Source organism: Pseudophryne corroboree, chromosome 7 (genome assembly GCF_028390025.1).
Source record: "Pseudophryne corroboree isolate aPseCor3 chromosome 7, aPseCor3.hap2, whole genome shotgun sequence".
In the NCBI taxonomy this organism is placed as follows: domain Eukaryota; kingdom Metazoa; phylum Chordata; class Amphibia; order Anura; family Myobatrachidae; genus Pseudophryne; species Pseudophryne corroboree.
The window spans coordinates 285,630,196-285,647,821 of NC_086450.1; the positions used below are offsets into that span (position 1 = coordinate 285,630,196).

Consider the following 17,626-nt stretch of genomic DNA (forward strand, 5'->3'; position numbering starts at 1 on the left):
ATGATAACAAACCCTGTAAATGTACTTTGAGGTGATAGCTTTCTAATAAACCATTTTATTTTTTTGTTCTATAGCGGCATAAGCCACATATGGTGATATTTGACCTGTCCGACGTAGACACTGTAACCAGCGCAGCTAAAGAGATTCTTCATCTTGTGGGGAATGTGGACATTCTCATTAACAATGCTGGAATCAGTTACCGTGGCACTATTTTGAACACGAAAGTTAGCGTGGACAGAATGATTATGGACACAAACTATTTTGGACCAGTGGCTTTAACTAAAGGTGAGTAAACAGATTTTATACCCCACAATCTGTTTGTCTTTACTTTTTGATATGACTGTATGGTCAAACTGCCCAGATAACAGATCATTGTCAGTACAATGCACATACCTCACTATAGCCTGCCTTATCACTCACACACACACAGTATTGTGCAAAAGTTTTAGGCAGGTGTGGGAAAAAAAAGTAAGAATGCTTTCCAAAAATAGAAGCGTTAATAGTTTATTTATGCAGCGGGGTACACTCTGTTCTACAGGGAATACATCAGGGTGTAGAGATGGATCTTGATCCAGAGGCACCAAACAGGCTAAACCTTTAGACTGTCCGAGGATGCATTGCGGGGCCTCCACTATATAACCCCGCCTCCAGGCACTTTGAGCTCCATTTTACAGTTGGTGCCTGCATGAAGCAGGTCTCTTAACAGGGGGGGCTGCGCAGGCAGCCCTGAAAAAGCTATTCAGAAGACTTCAAGGGCTGCAGCACTTGATATGTCAGTGTGACATGCTGTGCTGCGGCTCCATCACCTCCCCAGCGGCGTTGCATACTCCCGCTGGCTCTGTTTCCGGGTACTTGTGGCAGAGGCGCTCCGGTTCCTAGGCACACCACCGCAGACGCTCTCCTGGATCGCGTGGCTGCTTCTTATGGAGGAGGTAAGAGGGTCTCCCAGGGGGACCCGCCATTAAATCGCGTTCTGGTCATGGTCTCAGGAGACGGGCCACGACGCTGGCATGGACACTGTCGCTGTACAGGGATCCCACTATATCCACCAGGGCAGGTCGGATAATACATTATCCATTTTTAATAAGGTTCCATAGTACCAGGTGGTGAGGACCAGCATAGGAGATAAGGCGCTTGACATGTAGCCCCTCCCCCAGCTCCGGGCGCCATCTATGGCTGGTGTTCCCGCCCTGGAGCTACCTCACACTCTCCCTCACTCCCTGACTGAGACTGGGCGCCATCTTCTCACAGTAGCTGCCACTGGTCTCCGGGGGGTGGTATTCATGTGACCGGCGGTCGGGAGACCGACAGTCACATGACCTCCTCCACCATCCCGACGGCTCACTATCCCTATGGTCGGCATGGACAGGGACTATTCCCACTCGTGGGTGTCCACGACACCCATAGAGTGGGAATAGAACCCGTGGCGACCGCAGGTCGCCACCGAGCCTGCAAGGGGCTTGCTGCACTCGCCCCTCCCCGTCGGGATCCCGGCGTCGGTATGCTGCCGGGATCCGGCGTCGGTAAGCTGACTGGCGGTCTCCTGAGCGCCGGTCAGCCGTACTACACCCGTCTCCGGGACTGCAGGACAAGGTCTCCTCTGTAAATCCGCCTGATTTATCAGCGCTGTAATTCTACAGACACTTAAGTATTCTACATGTCATTTTAAGACCGCTTTAGTTAAGAACAAGTGTACCTGTACCAGAATATATTGTACGAGTATTCTGATATATACATCTGGTCTCAGACCGCGCATTGTTATATATATCCAGTGCTGTTTTATTGTCTGACTAAAATAATTGTCTGCATTGTCACTGTGACTGTGTGTGCCTGTATCTGCTGTGTGAATTTCACTTTGAGTGCATCACAAGCTATCGCTATCATTGTATTCTGTACCCTAGGGGACTAGGGGCATCAGAGTCTATTATTTAGTGCTGCGCAGTATTTACAGTTAAGTGTATTTTACTGTGTGTTTCAGTCACATCAATTCTCTGCTTGTGTTTTGCATTTTCTGACACATAAATAGGGGATTTATTTGCAGGTTATTTGTCTGGCTATATCGTACTGTCAAGCTCTAAGGATACATTCGCTATAATGTCTACCACAAAGGGCGGGAAATCCGTGGACGCTCCTGCATCATGCAGTGCATGCACCAAGGATTTGCCTGAGCGGGAAGTTTTGAAGGATGGTCTGTGTAATATGTGCCATACATCTCCCAGTCAGCCTGCTACTCCTGTAGCCAATCAGGAGCCACCCTGGACGGCATTCTACAATATGCTTAATACGCTTGTGACACGCCTTACGCCCCCTATGGGACCTCCTGTGCCATTGCAGCCACAGATTGTCCCTGTGGTTAATCCTACTCTGTCAACCCAGAAACAACAATTAAATCAATTTTTGGTTAGACAAAAACCTACCCCACGTCCCTGTGCGGTCAAGGGGTCATCTAAGCGGGCCGCATCCTCCTCGCAGTCCACTAATATCCCAGATGATACTTCTGATGAGGATGGGGGAGTGTACTGATTCGTCAGACACTGATACAGTCGCTTCTGACGAGGATACTACAACGCAAGTTTATGTCCCTGACCTAGTGGAGGCTATTAAGCTGATTCTACAAATTGATGATGATGTAGATCCCACTACTCCGTCTAAGAAATCTGATAAATTTAAACGTCAAAAAGTAACTAAAGTAGTCTTACCACATTCTGACCATTTGGTAGACATACGTCAGGAACCCTGGTCTTCTCCAGGAAAGAAATTCTCCCTGTCTAAAAAGATGCTAGCTCGTTATCCTCTCTCCGCTGAGTTGTGTAACAAAGGGGAGAATCCACCGCCTGTGGATTTCCATGTCACCCGTCTTGTGTCATCTACTCTGCTTTTCACCACTGTCCCCTCACTGAAGGAACTAACAGATAAGCGTGTCGAAGGATGCCTGAAATCTATTTACTCCCTTACAGGTGCTGTACATAGACCCACTATAGCAGCCTCCTGGGCTGCAATAGGAATTGAAGCATGGGTTCAGGCAAGAGTGGAAGAGCTGCCTCAGGATATATCTGACACTGCCAGACAATATCTGTCTCATATTGCCACCGCCTCCCACTACATTCAGGAAGCATCCTCTGAGGCAGTTGTAATGGTGGCCAAGGCGTCGACTAAGTCCATCCTGGCTCGCCGAATTCTGTGGTTGAGGTCATGGAAGGTGGACCTGGACTCCAAAAAGTCCTTGGAGGTACCCCCTTTTAAGGGAGACATCCTGTTTGGGGAGGATCTGAATAAGATTGTAACTGACTTAGCGGCTGCTAAGACTGCGTTTCTCCCAAATACTAATCCTTCTGCACAGAAGGCAAAGAGTACCACTCTTCGTTCCATTCGACCTCAAGGGAAAGCAAAAGGTCAGGCGTACCCGAGACAAGCTTGTGCGCCAAAAACCTCTAAGACCAAAGCAAAACAATCCTAGGCTGCACGTCAACATGCTTCCAAACAAGACACGCCTGCTGCACGACGGGCCTGGCCTCCCCCTGGGGAATCCCAGGGTGGGAGGCCGACATCTGCAATTCACCCAGGTCTGGTTAAAGACCACTTCAGACGCATGGGTGCGAGAAGTCGTCTCTCACGGGTACGGGTAGAAGGTACAGTCTCTTTCACGAGACGTCCCCCTCGCCAGTTTCTAACGACAGTTATCCCTTTGTACCCGTTGAAGGCACAAGCTCTACACCAGGTTGTGCATTCCCTCCTGGATACAGGAGTGGTAATGCCGGTACCCCTGTCCCAGAGAGGCGGGGTACACTACTTGACCCTGTTTCTAGTCCCAAAACCCAATGGGTCTTTCCGGGAAATATACTCAACCTCAAATCACTGAACAAATTTGTGAGTGTCCAAGTTCCGTATGGAAACGCTGCGTTCGATTGTACTGGCCATGGAACCAGGAGATTATATGGTATCCCTGGATATACAAGATGCCTATCTGCATATACCTATTGCCATATCGCATCAGCAATATCTGCGGTTTGCTATTGGCAACCTTCATTATCAGTTCCAGGCTCATCTGCGTCGTTAGGGAATCATGATCCTTCCGTATCTGGACGACTTGCTGATCCTGGCGAACTCCCAAGATGTCCTCCTCAGTCACCTACAACTGACGGTAAACTTCCTACAAGTCCACGGGTGGCTTGTCAACTGGAAGAAGTCCTCGCTGGTCCCTACTTGGAGCATGGTGCAGCTGGGGGCACTGCTGGATACACACAGCCAAAGAATGTTTCTGTCTCCAGAGAGAGTCCTGAAACTTCAGGACAGGACAAGATACTTCCTCTCTTGCCCAAGAGTGTCGATACACTCGGCGATGCAAGTACTATGCCTCATGGTGTCTGCGTTCGACATGGGAGGGTACGCTCCATTTCATTCCCGCCCTCTACAGAGGTTAATCCTTTCCAAGTGGGATGGCCTGCCTCATCGAATCAGGTCTCAAATGATCTCATTGACTCCGGAGGTTCGTCTGTCACTGAGCTGGTGGCTACAGGACCAGCAGTTGAGCATGGGCTGTCCCTTCTGGATTCCCAACTGGGTCCTCCTGACTACGGGTGCCAGTCTGAGGGGTTGGGGCGCGGTGATAGAGCAACACTCTCTCCAGGGTCGGTGAACCAGGGAGGAATCTCTACTCCCAATAAATAATCTGGAATTGCGGCCAGTGTTCAATGCTTTAACTCTTGCCCTGCCTCTGGTACAGAACAGGCCTGTTCAAGTACAATCAGACAACGCCACCACCGTGGCTTACATAAATCATCAAGGCATGGTAATGATGGAAGTGTCAAAAATCCTTTGTTGGGCGGAACGCCATCTGCCAGCAATATCGGCAGTGTACATTCCGGGGGTCCTCAACTGGGAAGCAGACTTCCTCAGTCATCAGGACGTGCACGCCGGAGAGTGGAGTCTTCATCCAGAAGTCTTTCAACTCCTAGTGGGCAAGTGGGGCCTACCAGATGTAGACCTGATGGTGTCTCGACACAATCACAAAGTTCCGGTCTTCGGATCAAGAACAGTGGATCCTCAAGCAGCGTTTGTGGACGCACTGGCAATTCATTGGAACTTTCGGCTGCCCTACGTGTTCCCTCTACTGTTACTCCTGCCCAGGGTACTACGGAAGTTCAAGTAAGTAAGCGGAATACTGCTTCTAGTCGCTCCAGCGTAGCCCAGGCGGCATTGGTTCTCAGACCTGCAGGGTCTATCGATAGAGCGTCCTCTTCTACTTCCTCAACGCCCAGACCTCCTCGTTCAGGGCCCTTGTTTCTACCCGGAGCTGGCCAGACTGGCTTTGATGGCATGGCTCTTGAAGCTTCACTCCTAAGGGCCAAAGGATTCTCCAAGGCAGTTAACCAAACTATGATAAAGGCCCGCAAACCAACTTCTGCATGGATTTATTATAGGGTCTGGAATTCTTACTTCACCTGGTGTGCTGCTTTGAATTACGATGCTTACAAGTTTAGTACTTCCAGACTTCTGGCTTTTTTGCAACAAGGCCTGGATTTAGGACTTTGTCTGGCCTCCCTCAAGGTTCACATATCTGCCTTGTTGGTGTGGTTTCAGAGAAAAATTCCATCTATTCCTAATGTTCATACATTCACTCAGGGCGTATTGCGGATTCAGCCTCCCTATGTCCCTCCTGTGGCTCCATGGGATCTGTATGTTGTCTTGAATGCCCTGCAAGAGTCTCCATTTGAACCTTTTGAGTCGGTGGACCTTAAATGGCTTATGGTTAAGGTCCTTTTTTCCGACAGGGTCCACAAGTTATCCACAGGATAGCAATGGTATATGATGGAGCGACAACGGATTGGCACCAAACAATCAAAAGCTTTCTGGCCTCCCATGATGCAACGGGCCTGTCCATATATCCCGTCCATTGGCTCAGGCAAATCAGTTTTTTGTTTGGTGCGGCAGGAGCCGGACCATGGTCAGAGGGCTGCTGTTTCCTTAGCAGCCCTAAGCTTTCTTATTTTATTTTTATAGTCTTACTATTTTTTTTGAGTTATCTTTCTAAACAGCGTTTTATATGCATATTGGACAGAGTCGCACCAACAACTCTCCGCCGGGTCGCAACAACGCATACCCATGAGTACAGTGCTGTTTCGGCGGGCGTCTGTGTCGGATATACTAGCAGGTCCATCAGACGTTACCAGGCTGTGGCCGAACCATGGAGGGAAGGTAAGGCATCGGTTCCGCTTAGTAGATGGAATACGGACACAGCCGCACTGTTTTGGGAGGAGACTACCAAACAGTAGCTGACGCGCCGCCACCACGGGTGCTCCAGCGCTAGGCCTTAGGGGTAATAGGCACCAGGAATAGCATGAGACCGCGATCCCTAGGGTTGAAGTCAGTGGTGGGGAGTCAGACGCTCTCCTGATCTCCCCTACCCCTGTTTCATGACCAGTTTCCGCCGAGTCTCCCGCTATGAACTGATTCCTTGCTTCCATCTCAGATGCTACCAGAGGGGACTCTGTCGCAGCATAGGCCGCTGCGTCAGTGTTCACTAAGCGCTACCACGAGAGATCCGGTCGCAGCATAGTCGGCCGTGTGACCACTGCATTTGTGTTCACTGAACGTTACCATGAGACCGGAGCGTCCAGCGTCTGTGTCCGTATAGGTTCCTGAAGCGGCAGTGTACACTAGTAGCGTCTGGATCCACTCAGCGTTCGCTAACGTATTGATCGATCACTGGAAATGAGATGAGTCTCCCTGTATCCCACTCTACTGAGTATGGGCTATACATTTATTTTGTCAAGTACGAATATTTAAGTTAAGTGCCTATTGCATATGAGTCTGTGTACATTTACTGTGGTTTTCTTCGCATTGCGTCTGAATACTTTAGATCTGTTTATACAGGATTCAGTAAGTGTTCGCCTACAGACTTGAAAAAGTGTTTGTATTTGATGATATGCTCATATGAATAATATATAACATGTGACTGACTGCTAGTGTGGTTGCTAACTTTAATATATGTTTGTCAGTTGGTTTCTTCTGATCCTCAATGCTGGTGCATGGGTTAGTGTCAGATTGATATCACTTTAAGAAGGTTAAAGTGATTACAGTCACAAATTGTGTAGTACACTGTGAAAGTGCTGATTATTTATCATGTCTAAGAGCGGCAAAGGTGACTAAGGTACACTTACAGCAACACTAATATCATGTTTGTCTTGCAAAACTGTATTATCCTCTCAGGATCTGGTTCAGGATGGTTTATGTGTAAATAGTTTTGCTTTTCAGCAGATCCCTATACAACATCAGGTACGTATGGATCCACCTTGGGCTGTGTTTGTACAGACTTTGTCCAGTATAGCTGAACGGATAATTCCTACAGCTTCGGTACCAGGTATAGGGTACCCATACATGCATCTCCCTACCTACGGTATATCAATTCCCCCAGCAGCTTCTCAAATGAAACAAGCTGATAAACCGATGGTAAGTAAATCTTCACCTTCACAGACTACTCGTGACGATTCATCGAAAGATGAAAGCTCGGTTTACTCTATCTCAACATATGAAGAGGAGGAAGAAGGTCTCAGCTTAATAGATATAGCTGAATTAATTAGAGCAATGAAGGACATTCTGTCCTTAGAAGATTCAGCAGAGCCTGTGTTAAAAACCAAGGCACCTGTGTTTAAACGTCCCAAAACAGTTAAGACTGAGTTTCCTGGGTCAGACTAGCTGACTGAAATCATGGAAGAGGTTTGGGTAAAACCCAACAAAAAAATATATAATTCCCAAAAAATGGGATTCAAATTATCCTTTTCCAGCCGGGGACTGTTCAAAAAAGGAGGTGGCGCCTAAAGTAGATACGCATGTGATTCGGTGCGAAAATCTATATTGCCTTTGCCGTCAACATCTTTAAATGATGTCACGGATAGGAGAGTGCATGGTTTTCTAAAAACCATATTTTCCCTGTCTGGAGCTGGCCATGGCGTCAATTTGAATAGCAAAGGCAGTGGCTGCCTGGGCTTATGCATTGGAAGGTGAATTGTCATCAGCTTCTAGAGAGCAAAAATCCTTTATAGCCCATATTAAACAGGCTGCAATATTTTTGGAAGAAACAGCATTAGATATGGTTACTATTGATTCTACGGCATCAGCCTTAACAATAGCTTCTCGCAGAGCAGTTTGGTTGCGTACGTAGAAAGACGATTCAGAATCTAAGAAGGTTTTGGAATCTTTGGCTTTTTCTGGAAATATTTTGTTTGGTAAGGAGTTGACAGATATTCTGGAGGCAGAAGCAGACTCCAAGAAGGTCAAGTTTCCTTCCACATATGACCCCAAATCTAGGGGTCCAGTTTTCCGGCCCTTTCGGTCTCAAGGAAAATCAAAGGGAAAAAGTGATCGTAAACAGCCTCAATACAATAAGTTTGGTAAGTCAAAAATGCATTGGGCTACCAGAGGACCAGCTTCCAAACCAGAAGATAAGCCATCAGCCTGATGGTGTGGGCCTCCTCCTGGGGGACCCCAGGGTAGGGGGCCGACTTGTTCAGTTTGCACAGATCTGGCGGCAGTCTACAACAGATGCCTGGGTTCAAGAAGCGGTATCTCTAGGTTATGTGTTTCCCTTCAAGAAGCATCCTCCTCGAAGGTTCTTCTGCACCAGTCTGTCTCGGGTACAGACGAAGGCCAAGGCTTTGCAAGAAGCAGTACAAAAATTGCTTCAGTCAGGAGTAATCATTTCAGTACCAGGTTCGCTATCCTCCAGCAGCATTTCCAGTTTCAGGCCCTACCTTTTGGGTTAGCCACAGCCCCCAGGATTATGGTGGTAATGGCAGCTTATCTCCGCAAGCAGGAGATAAGAATTTTTCCATACCTCGACGACCTTTTAATCCTGTCACAATCACAGAAGTTGCTCCTGTGCCATCTCCAACAGACAACATGTCTGCAGAGGCACGGGTGGCTCATAAAATGGGCAAAATCATCTCTGATGCCGTCACAACGGATGACTCACTTGGGGGCTGTTCTGGATTCAGGTCTGCAGAGAGTATTCTTACCTCGGAACAAGATATCCAAGGTACAGTCAAAGATTCAGGACTTGTTACACAGCCAAAGTGTATCCATTCATGCAGCTATGCGAGTGATGAGGTTGATGGTGTCAACATTCAACATGGTGGAGTATGCACAATTCTACTTGAAGCCTCTGCAGCGTCTGATTCTGGCCAGATGGAATGGAGTACATCAGACAAGAAAGAAACAAACAGACGATGGTACTTCCAGTAAAGGTAAGGAAGTCATTAGCCTGGTGGCTACAGACATCCCATCTAGACAAAGTAATACCTTTTTGAATATCAGATTGGGAGATCCTGACAACAGATGCCAGTCTGCAGGGCTGGGGAGCAGTGTCCTGAAAATTATGGTTCCAGGGACAATGGATCACAGAAGAAAGTTGTCTGCCGATAAACCTGTTTGATCTTCGGGCCGTATACATGGCACTGATTCAGGCAAAGGACATTCTTCAGGAAAAACCAGTCCAGATCCGCTCGGACAATGCAACGGCAGTAGCCTACCTCAGCCATCAGGGAGGAACTCGCAGCCAAAAAGCAATGAAGGAGGTAAGTCGCATACTAAAGTGGGCAGAACTCCATCTTCCAGCCTTGTCCACAGTGTTCGTTCCGGGAGTCCTAAACTGGGAAGCGGACTTTCTCAGTTGGCACACCATTCAAGCAAGCAAATGGGCCCGGAGGTCTTTCAGACTCTAGTAGACAAATGGAGGTTGCCAGAGATGGCATCCCGTCTGAACACCAAAGTACCCGTATACGGCTCAAGAACAAAGGATCCCAGAGCAATCTTTGTAGAAGCCTTGTCGGTGAAATGGGACTTTCATCTGGCTTTTCTGTTTCCTTCGATCACCCTGTTACCCAGGATGGTGAGGAAAATAAAGCAAGCAAAGGGTGCCGTGATTCTATTATCTCCGGCTTGGCCCAGAAGGCATTGGTACACAGATCTGCAGAGAATGTCAACGGACGCTCCACTTCTGCTTCCTCAACGTCCAGATCTACTGATGCAGGGTCCATGTTATCACAGACATCTGGATCGACGGTCTTTGACGGAGTTGCTCTTGAAACCTCTATCCTAAAGTCAAGAGGATTCTCTAAACAGGTACTGTAATTCAAACAATGCTCAGAGCAAGGAAACCCTCCTCAGCTCGTATTTATCACCGAATATTGCAGGCCTATATTCATTGGTGCAGTGAAGGAGGTATGGACCCGAAATCTTTTAGAGTTTCCAGGGTCCTCGCATTCCTTCAGGCAGGAATGGATAAGGGTTTGAAGGTAGCTTCCTTGAGAGTGCCGCTATCGGCATTGACTGTATGGTTCCAAAAGAAAATTGCCAATATACAGGATGTGCATACTTTTTTCCAGGGAATGCTTCGCATTCAATCTCCCTTTTTTCCACCTAAAGTACCGTGGGACTTATATTTAGTCCTAAAAGCCCTTCAAGTTGCCCCATTTGAACCACTTAACAAGGTGGATCTTAAATGGTTGACAGCAAAAGTACTTTTTCTACGGACTATGGCATCAGCTAGAAGAGTATCAGATTTAGGAGCGCTGTCATGTCGTTCCCCATTTCTGATTTTTTTATCCAGATAAAGCAGTTCTCAGAACTAGGTCTGGGTATCTTCCAAAGGTGGTGTCTAAATTCCACCTTAATGAAGAAATTGTAGTCCCGGCTTTTTAGGTATCGGGACTTTCTGCGGGAGACGCGTCGCTGGTCGTAGTCCAGGCATTGAGGATCTACGTGGATCGTACCATGCCATCAGAAAGACAGATTCTCTCTTCGTTCTCTACGGATTTCACAAGAGAGGATGGCCTGCTACTAAACAGATGCTGGCAAGATTGCTTCAAAGTACGATTTCAGAAGCATATTCTCGAGCTGATCTCCCTGTTCCGGGTAATGTCTCTGCTCACTTTACTCGTAAGGTAGGCCCTTCTTGGGTAGTACAACATGGTGCTTCAGCAGAACAGATATGTAAGGCAGCCACATGGTCTTCTATTAACACGTTCATTAGACATTATGCTTTGGATACTTTTGCCTCTCATGACGCTGAATTCGGGCGTAAGGTTCTCCTGTCTAATCAGGAGCGTCCCCACCACTAAATGGCTTTGGGAAATCCCATTGTTATCCTGTGGATAACCTGTGGACCCTGCCGGAGAAATATACGTTATTGTAAGAACTTACCGTTGATAAAAATATTTCTCCTAAGTCCACAGGTTCCACAGGGATCCCACCCTGACACACCTGATTTGTAGATTGTATGACTTATGGTAGACTGACCATGTTTAATTCTCTTTCTGCGAGGTACACTGGGTTCCACAGGCCGCCCACCCTGACGCACTAAGCTTCTTTGGGTTTGTATGGCATTAGCCGCTGGTCTCTTCTGTTGTGAGAACGTGGTTCTATGTGACTAACATCTGCCTGGACTGGTTAACTAAAACTGAGCTCACAGTGCCTGGATGCGTGGTTATATACAGTAGGCCCCAGAATGCATCCTGGGACAGTCTAAAGCTTTAATCTGTTGGTGCCTCTGGATCAAGATCCATCTCTACACCCTGATGTATTCCTTTGAAACCCAGTGTACTTCGCAGAAAGAGATTTAACCATGGTAAGTTTACCATAAATCTCCTTTTTTAGCTATTAACAAAATGCACAGTGAACAGAAGAGCAATCTAAATCAAATCAATATTTGGTGTGACCACCCTTTGCCTTCAAATCATCATTAGTTCTTCTAGATACACTTGCACACAGTTTGTGAAGGAACTCAGCAGGGAGGTTGTTTCAAATATCTTGGAGAATTTTCCACAGATCTTCTGTGGATGTAGGCTTGCTCAAATCCTTCTGTCTCTTCCCATAATCAATCATGTTGAGCTCAAGGCTCTGTGGGGGCCATATCATTACTTCCAGGAATCCTCATTCTTCTTTACACTGAAGATATTTCTTAATGACATTGGCTGTATGTATGGCGTCACTGTTGTAGAATAGATTTGGGGCCAATCAGACGCCTCCTTGTTGGTTTTGCAAGGTGGATAAGTACTTGCTTATTTTTCTCATCATTGATGCACAAAGAAATGGGCAACGTTGAGGACCACAGCTGCAGTGGTCGGCTGAGGAAACTGAGTCCATCAGATGAAAGATGCATCATGCTTACTTCCCATCGAAATCGGAAGATGTCCAGCAGTGCCATCAGCTCAGAACTGGCAGTAACCAGTGGGATTAGGTACACCTATATACTGTTCAGAGAAGTCTGGCCAGTAGTGGTGTTCATGGAAGAATTGTGGCCAAAAAGCATACCTTCGACATGGAAACAAGGCCAAGTGACTCACTTGTGTATGAAAACATAGGGTGCAGAAATATAGCAGCAGGTGCTCTAGACTGAGGAGTCAAAATTTGAAATATTTGGCTGTAACAGAAGGCAGTTTGTGCGCCGAAGATCTTGAGAGCGGTACAATAATGAGTGTCTGCAGGCAACAGTGAAGCATGGTGGAGGTTCCTTGCAAGTTTGGGGCTGTATTTTAGCTAATGTAGTTGGGGATTTGGTCAGGATTCATGGGGTCCTCTATGCTGAGAAATACAGGCAGGTTCTTCTCCATCAAGCAATACCATCATGATGAGAGGCATTTGATTGGCTCCAAATTATTTCTGCAGCAGAACGATGACCCCAAACATACAGCCAATGTCATTAAGCAATAATGTCTATATAGATAAACAATTCAGAGAGCGCATGGATGCAGAAAAAAGAATGACAATTTAATATAATATAGAACAATTAAAATGCAATATTGCTATATATTAGAAACATATATCGTAAAAAAACGCACTAGTGGAAACCTCTGAACTACTAGTCAGAAATGTCTATAAGTCCAGATAAATCCAGGTAAGTGAAGAAATCCTGAATAAGAGTGGTGAAGCAAAGTTCAATGTCCCACCAATCAGGTGATAATGCTTAACTACCACAATAGAACCGTAGCAGGTCCACTTATATCCTCTTACACGGAGATGATGAAGTTCTTTAGTTTAAACATGCAGAATAGACTGGTACTTCCCACAGCCTGTGGTTAGGCTGCAAACCCCCCACCGCTATCCGACAAAGATGGTATCTCACCGGAGCAGATGTATTGCCCTGCCGCTTCCAGAACCCCTGGGCAGTTGCTGCTGTATAGATGAGGCTGTCAGACGCGGAGAGTCCCGATGGATAAGGGAGGAGGAGGGGGGAACCTTGAACCACGGCCAGGTGCTGAGTACTCCGTATGTAAAGATCAGCGCTGCGGCTGTAAGCTGTAGTAGTCTGGGCTCCAACAAGTGCGGTTAAAATCCCTGAACCTTAACGCGTTTCTCCGACATAGGGCAAGTCTGTTTCATCAGAAGGTAAGTAACAAGCTCAAAAGTTGTACTATTTAAAGTGAATGGTAACCAATCCACATTCTCCACATCAGACTTGTAATTAAAATAATAGGTGTGTAGATGCACAGCACTTTTAAATTACTCCAAAGACACATCAAGAATATTTACCATTAAAACAGCTAAATTAGGGTCTCTGGCTATCCTATTAAATAATCACTTAGCATATAGCTAAATAGCTGTCATAAAGAATTAAAAAAATTAAGATAAAATGAAGTAAGGCATCACGGAGAGAGAGGAATTATTTAAATAGACTAAATAAAACAAAACTACTAATATATAGCAATATTGCATTTTAATTTTTCTATATTATATTAAATTGTCATTCTTTTTTCTGCATCCATGCGCTCTCTGAATTATTTATCTATATACATTATTGTTTTTTGTTTCTTGGTGTTCAGAACACCGTATGAGAGCAGCTGTTATTTAAAATACAGGTGTACTAGATAATTTGAGTTTAATTAATGTTTAGGAGCGCCTGATACGTCCTTTTTGATTGAGGATCTTTTTGGTTTTTGTATTATATTTCTGTGTATATTCAGGCAGCTCCATTATGGCATCACGGAGAGATATTAGTGATAGGAATATGAGACGGAATTTGATTTTTAATAAAACTATTAACAAGGAGTCTGAGGTAGAGCAGGTGAGCCCACTAGATATGTATCAACTTTTTGCTAGATTAGAAATGCTGTTGAAAACAGAGACCCGGCATTGGCTGGATAAGATGTTATTATTAAAATATAAAAATGAGAAGATGATACCTAGAGGGCTTAGGCTGTTTAAATCGTGCTCCTTTAAAGATGATGATGAACTTACTAGTAAATGGAATGGTTTATTAGATGATTGCTCGTTTGCTTTGATCTGTTAATTTCACATCGAGAGGATAAAATAACATCCACTTCAGTGGAAGTGAGCAAGATTCAGAAACTATTGAAACCCTTCGATGTGAGGTCAGACTATAGAGATCTTGATTATACAGTCAATTGTAGAATTGAGGAATATGAGCAATCTTTGATTGCCATTAAAAATAAAAAATTTCAGAGGGATCAATTTGACTACAGACGAGGTCAAGTTAGAACTTATAATAGAATACAGAGATCTGATCAGTATACCTCTAGGGAGTATTTGATCAGATCCAGGTCGGGCAATAGATACTCCAATTCCAGAAGCCAACAATCTTTTGGTAAGGGTACCAAGGGTCCCAAACATAATAAAGATGTGGAAAGTAATCACCCCAAATTTTATCAAGCAGTCAGGGATATTACTAAGAGCATTTAATTTAGAGTGTTTAACCACTCCAACTCCTGGCGCAAATATTGTATTAAGTTAAATTAATTAATTACACATCAGCTGCAAATACTGAGGGATCGCTAACTCCCCCAAACAACTAGACACAAAATTTAAACAAAATGTGTATTTGCGCTTGGTGTATAATTAGTAATAGGATAAAAAGAAAAAAATGTCAAAAGATAAATACACAGGTGTCTGCTTGAATCAAAATCAACACACGTGGAACTAGCTGATATAATTAAAATAAACAAATTTATTAACATACACAATTAAAACCCATCTATAGAGGGAAGCTCAGACACATTCATATGTATTCAGATTACTTTGCCACTTTGTAAAAGAACTTGAAACACTGTAGCTTGTGAATTGCCACAGAGACCTGTATGGTCTAATTGAGTCAATTGAACGGATTGCAATAGTTACTTCAGCCTTTAGAAATTGGTTAATGCTCCCGTCCTCTATGCTACTGGCGTCCCAGTGCAGAGGTAATGCTGCTGGTAATAATTACCCGACCTGCGGGAAGGTTCAATCTCGCAGCACAGGAGAAACCGGGGAATCTTCTCAGCGTCCGCCGCCGGCGGGTCAGCATACCCCTGCAGCATCCGCATTCGCCCGCCAGGACAGTGACATCTGCACCGTGATAGTGCCGGCGGCGGACGCTGAGAAGATTCCCCGGTTTCTCCTGTGCTGCGAGATTGAACCTTCCCGCAGGTCGGGTAATTATTACCAGCAGCATTACCTCTGCACTGGGACGCCAGTAGCATAGAGGACGGGAGCATTAACCAATTTCTAAAGGCTGAAGTAACTATTGCAATCCGTTCAATTGACTCAATTAGACCATACAGGTCTCTGTGGCAATTCACAAGCTACAGTGTTTCAAGTTCTTTTACAAAGTGGCAAAGTAATCTGAATACATATGAATGTGTCTGAGCTTCCCTCTATAGATGGGTTTTAATTGTGTATGTTAATAAATTTGTTTATTTTAATTATATCAGCAAGTTCCACGTGTGTTGATTTTGATTCAAGCAGACACCTGTGTATTTATCTTTTGACATTTTTTTCTTTTTATCCTATTACTAATTATACACCAAGCGCAAATACACATTTTGTTTAAATATTACTAAGAGCATCAGGGTCGTCACCTTCTCCTAATCAGGTCAGAAGTCCCAATAAAATAACACATACCAACCACCAAGGTGCTAGACCTAAGGCACAACTGAATACTAAACGAACAACTACGGATAATTTTTTAGATCAGGATTTATACCCTATTTGAAAGAACAGGAACAGAGACGGGGTACTACAACAGGATTCACCAAAAAGAAAGGAATTAGAATCAGAGGGAACAGAGGAGGCCGAGGGAAACGCATCCAAGAATGCAAGAAACGTTTAAGACAAAAGGGTTTATTTAATCTATCGTCCCGCATACTCACTGAAAGTGAGAAAGCAATAATAGCAAAAGGCCTTAAGTTTGCTCCTGCACAGCGCTCTGATTTGTTTGGACTCTTTATTGAGTTGAACAGATATACCAGGGACATGTGCAGGAAACGGTATTTCTCTATCGTCCTAGTGGATGCTGGGGTTCCTGAAAGGACCATGGGGAATAGCGGCTCCGCAGGAGACAGGGCACAAAAAGTAAAGCTTTTCCAGATCAGGTGGTGTGCACTGGCTCCTCCCCCTATGACCCTCCTCCAGACTCCAGTTAGATTTTTGTGCCCGGCCGAGAAGGGTGCAATTCTAGGTGGCTCTCATAAAGAGCTGCTTAGAGAAAGTTTACTTAGGTTTTTTATTTTACAGTGATTCCTGCTGGCAACAGGATCACTGCAACGAGGGACAGAGGGGAGAATAAGTGAACTCACCTGCGTGCAGGATGGATTGGCTTCTTGGCTACTGGACATCAGCTCCAGAGGGACGATCACAGGTACAGCCTGGATGGTCACCGGAGCCGCGCCGCCGGCCCCCTTGCAGATGCTGAAGTAAGAAGAGGTCCAGAATCGGCGGCTGAAGACTCCTGCAGTCTTCTAAAGGTAGCGCACAGCACTGCAGCTGTGCGCCATTTTCCTCTCAGCACACTTCACACGCAGTCACTGAGGGTGCAGGGCGCTGGGGGGGGGGCGCCCTGGGAGGCAAATGAAAACCTATTAAAAGGCTAAAAATACCTCACATATAGCCCCCAGAGGCTATATGGAGATATTTAACCCCTGCCTGGATTCACAAAATAGCGGGAGACGAGCCGCCGAAAAAGGGGCGGGGCCTATCTCCTCAGCACACGGCGCCATTTCCTCTCACAGCTCCGCTGGTCAGGACGGCTCCCAGGTCTCTCCCCTGCACTGCACTACAGAAACAGGGTAAAACAGAGAGGGGGGGCAAATTTAATGGCAATATTTTGATATATATAAAGCAGCTATAAGGGAGCACTTATTATAAGGCTATCCCTGTCATATATAGCGCTTTTTTCTCTATCGTCCTAGTGGATGCTGGGGTTCCTGAAAGGACCATGGGGAATAGCGGCTCCGCAGGAGACAGGGCACAAAAGTAAAGCTTTCCGATCAGGTGGTGTGCACTGGCTCCTCCCCCTATGACCCTCCTCCAAGCCAGTTAGATTTTTGTGCCCGGCCGAGAAGGGTGCAATCTAGGTGGCTCTCCTAAAGAGCTGCTTAGAAAAGTTTAGCTTAGGTTTTTTATTTTACAGTGAGTCCTGCTGGCAACAGGATCACTGCAACGAGGGACTTAGGGGAGAAGAAGTGAACTCACCTGCGTGCAGGATGGATTGGCTTCTTGGCTACTGGACATCAGCTCCAGAGGGACGATCACAGGTACAGCCTGGATGGTCACCGGAGCCTTGCCGCCGGCCCCCTTGCAGATGCTGAAGTAAGAAGAGGTCCAGAATCGGCGGCAGAAGACTCCTCAGTCTTCTAAA

At 45.8% G+C, this 17,626-nt stretch overlaps 1 protein-coding gene across 7 annotated transcripts in view; it reads left to right on the top strand.

Annotated features, from left to right (window-relative positions):
- The window catches only part of DHRS7B (dehydrogenase/reductase 7B), a 290,811-nt gene that overhangs the window by 122,153 nt on the left and 151,032 nt on the right, over positions 1–17,626 (top strand). For all 7 annotated transcript variants that reach the window (XM_063934184.1, XM_063934183.1, XM_063934178.1 and 4 more), the window contains exon 4: positions 75–285. In XM_063934184.1, the coding sequence (XP_063790254.1) occupies positions 75–285 (211 nt within the window). The remainder of the gene's footprint in view (positions 1–74; positions 286–17,626) is intronic.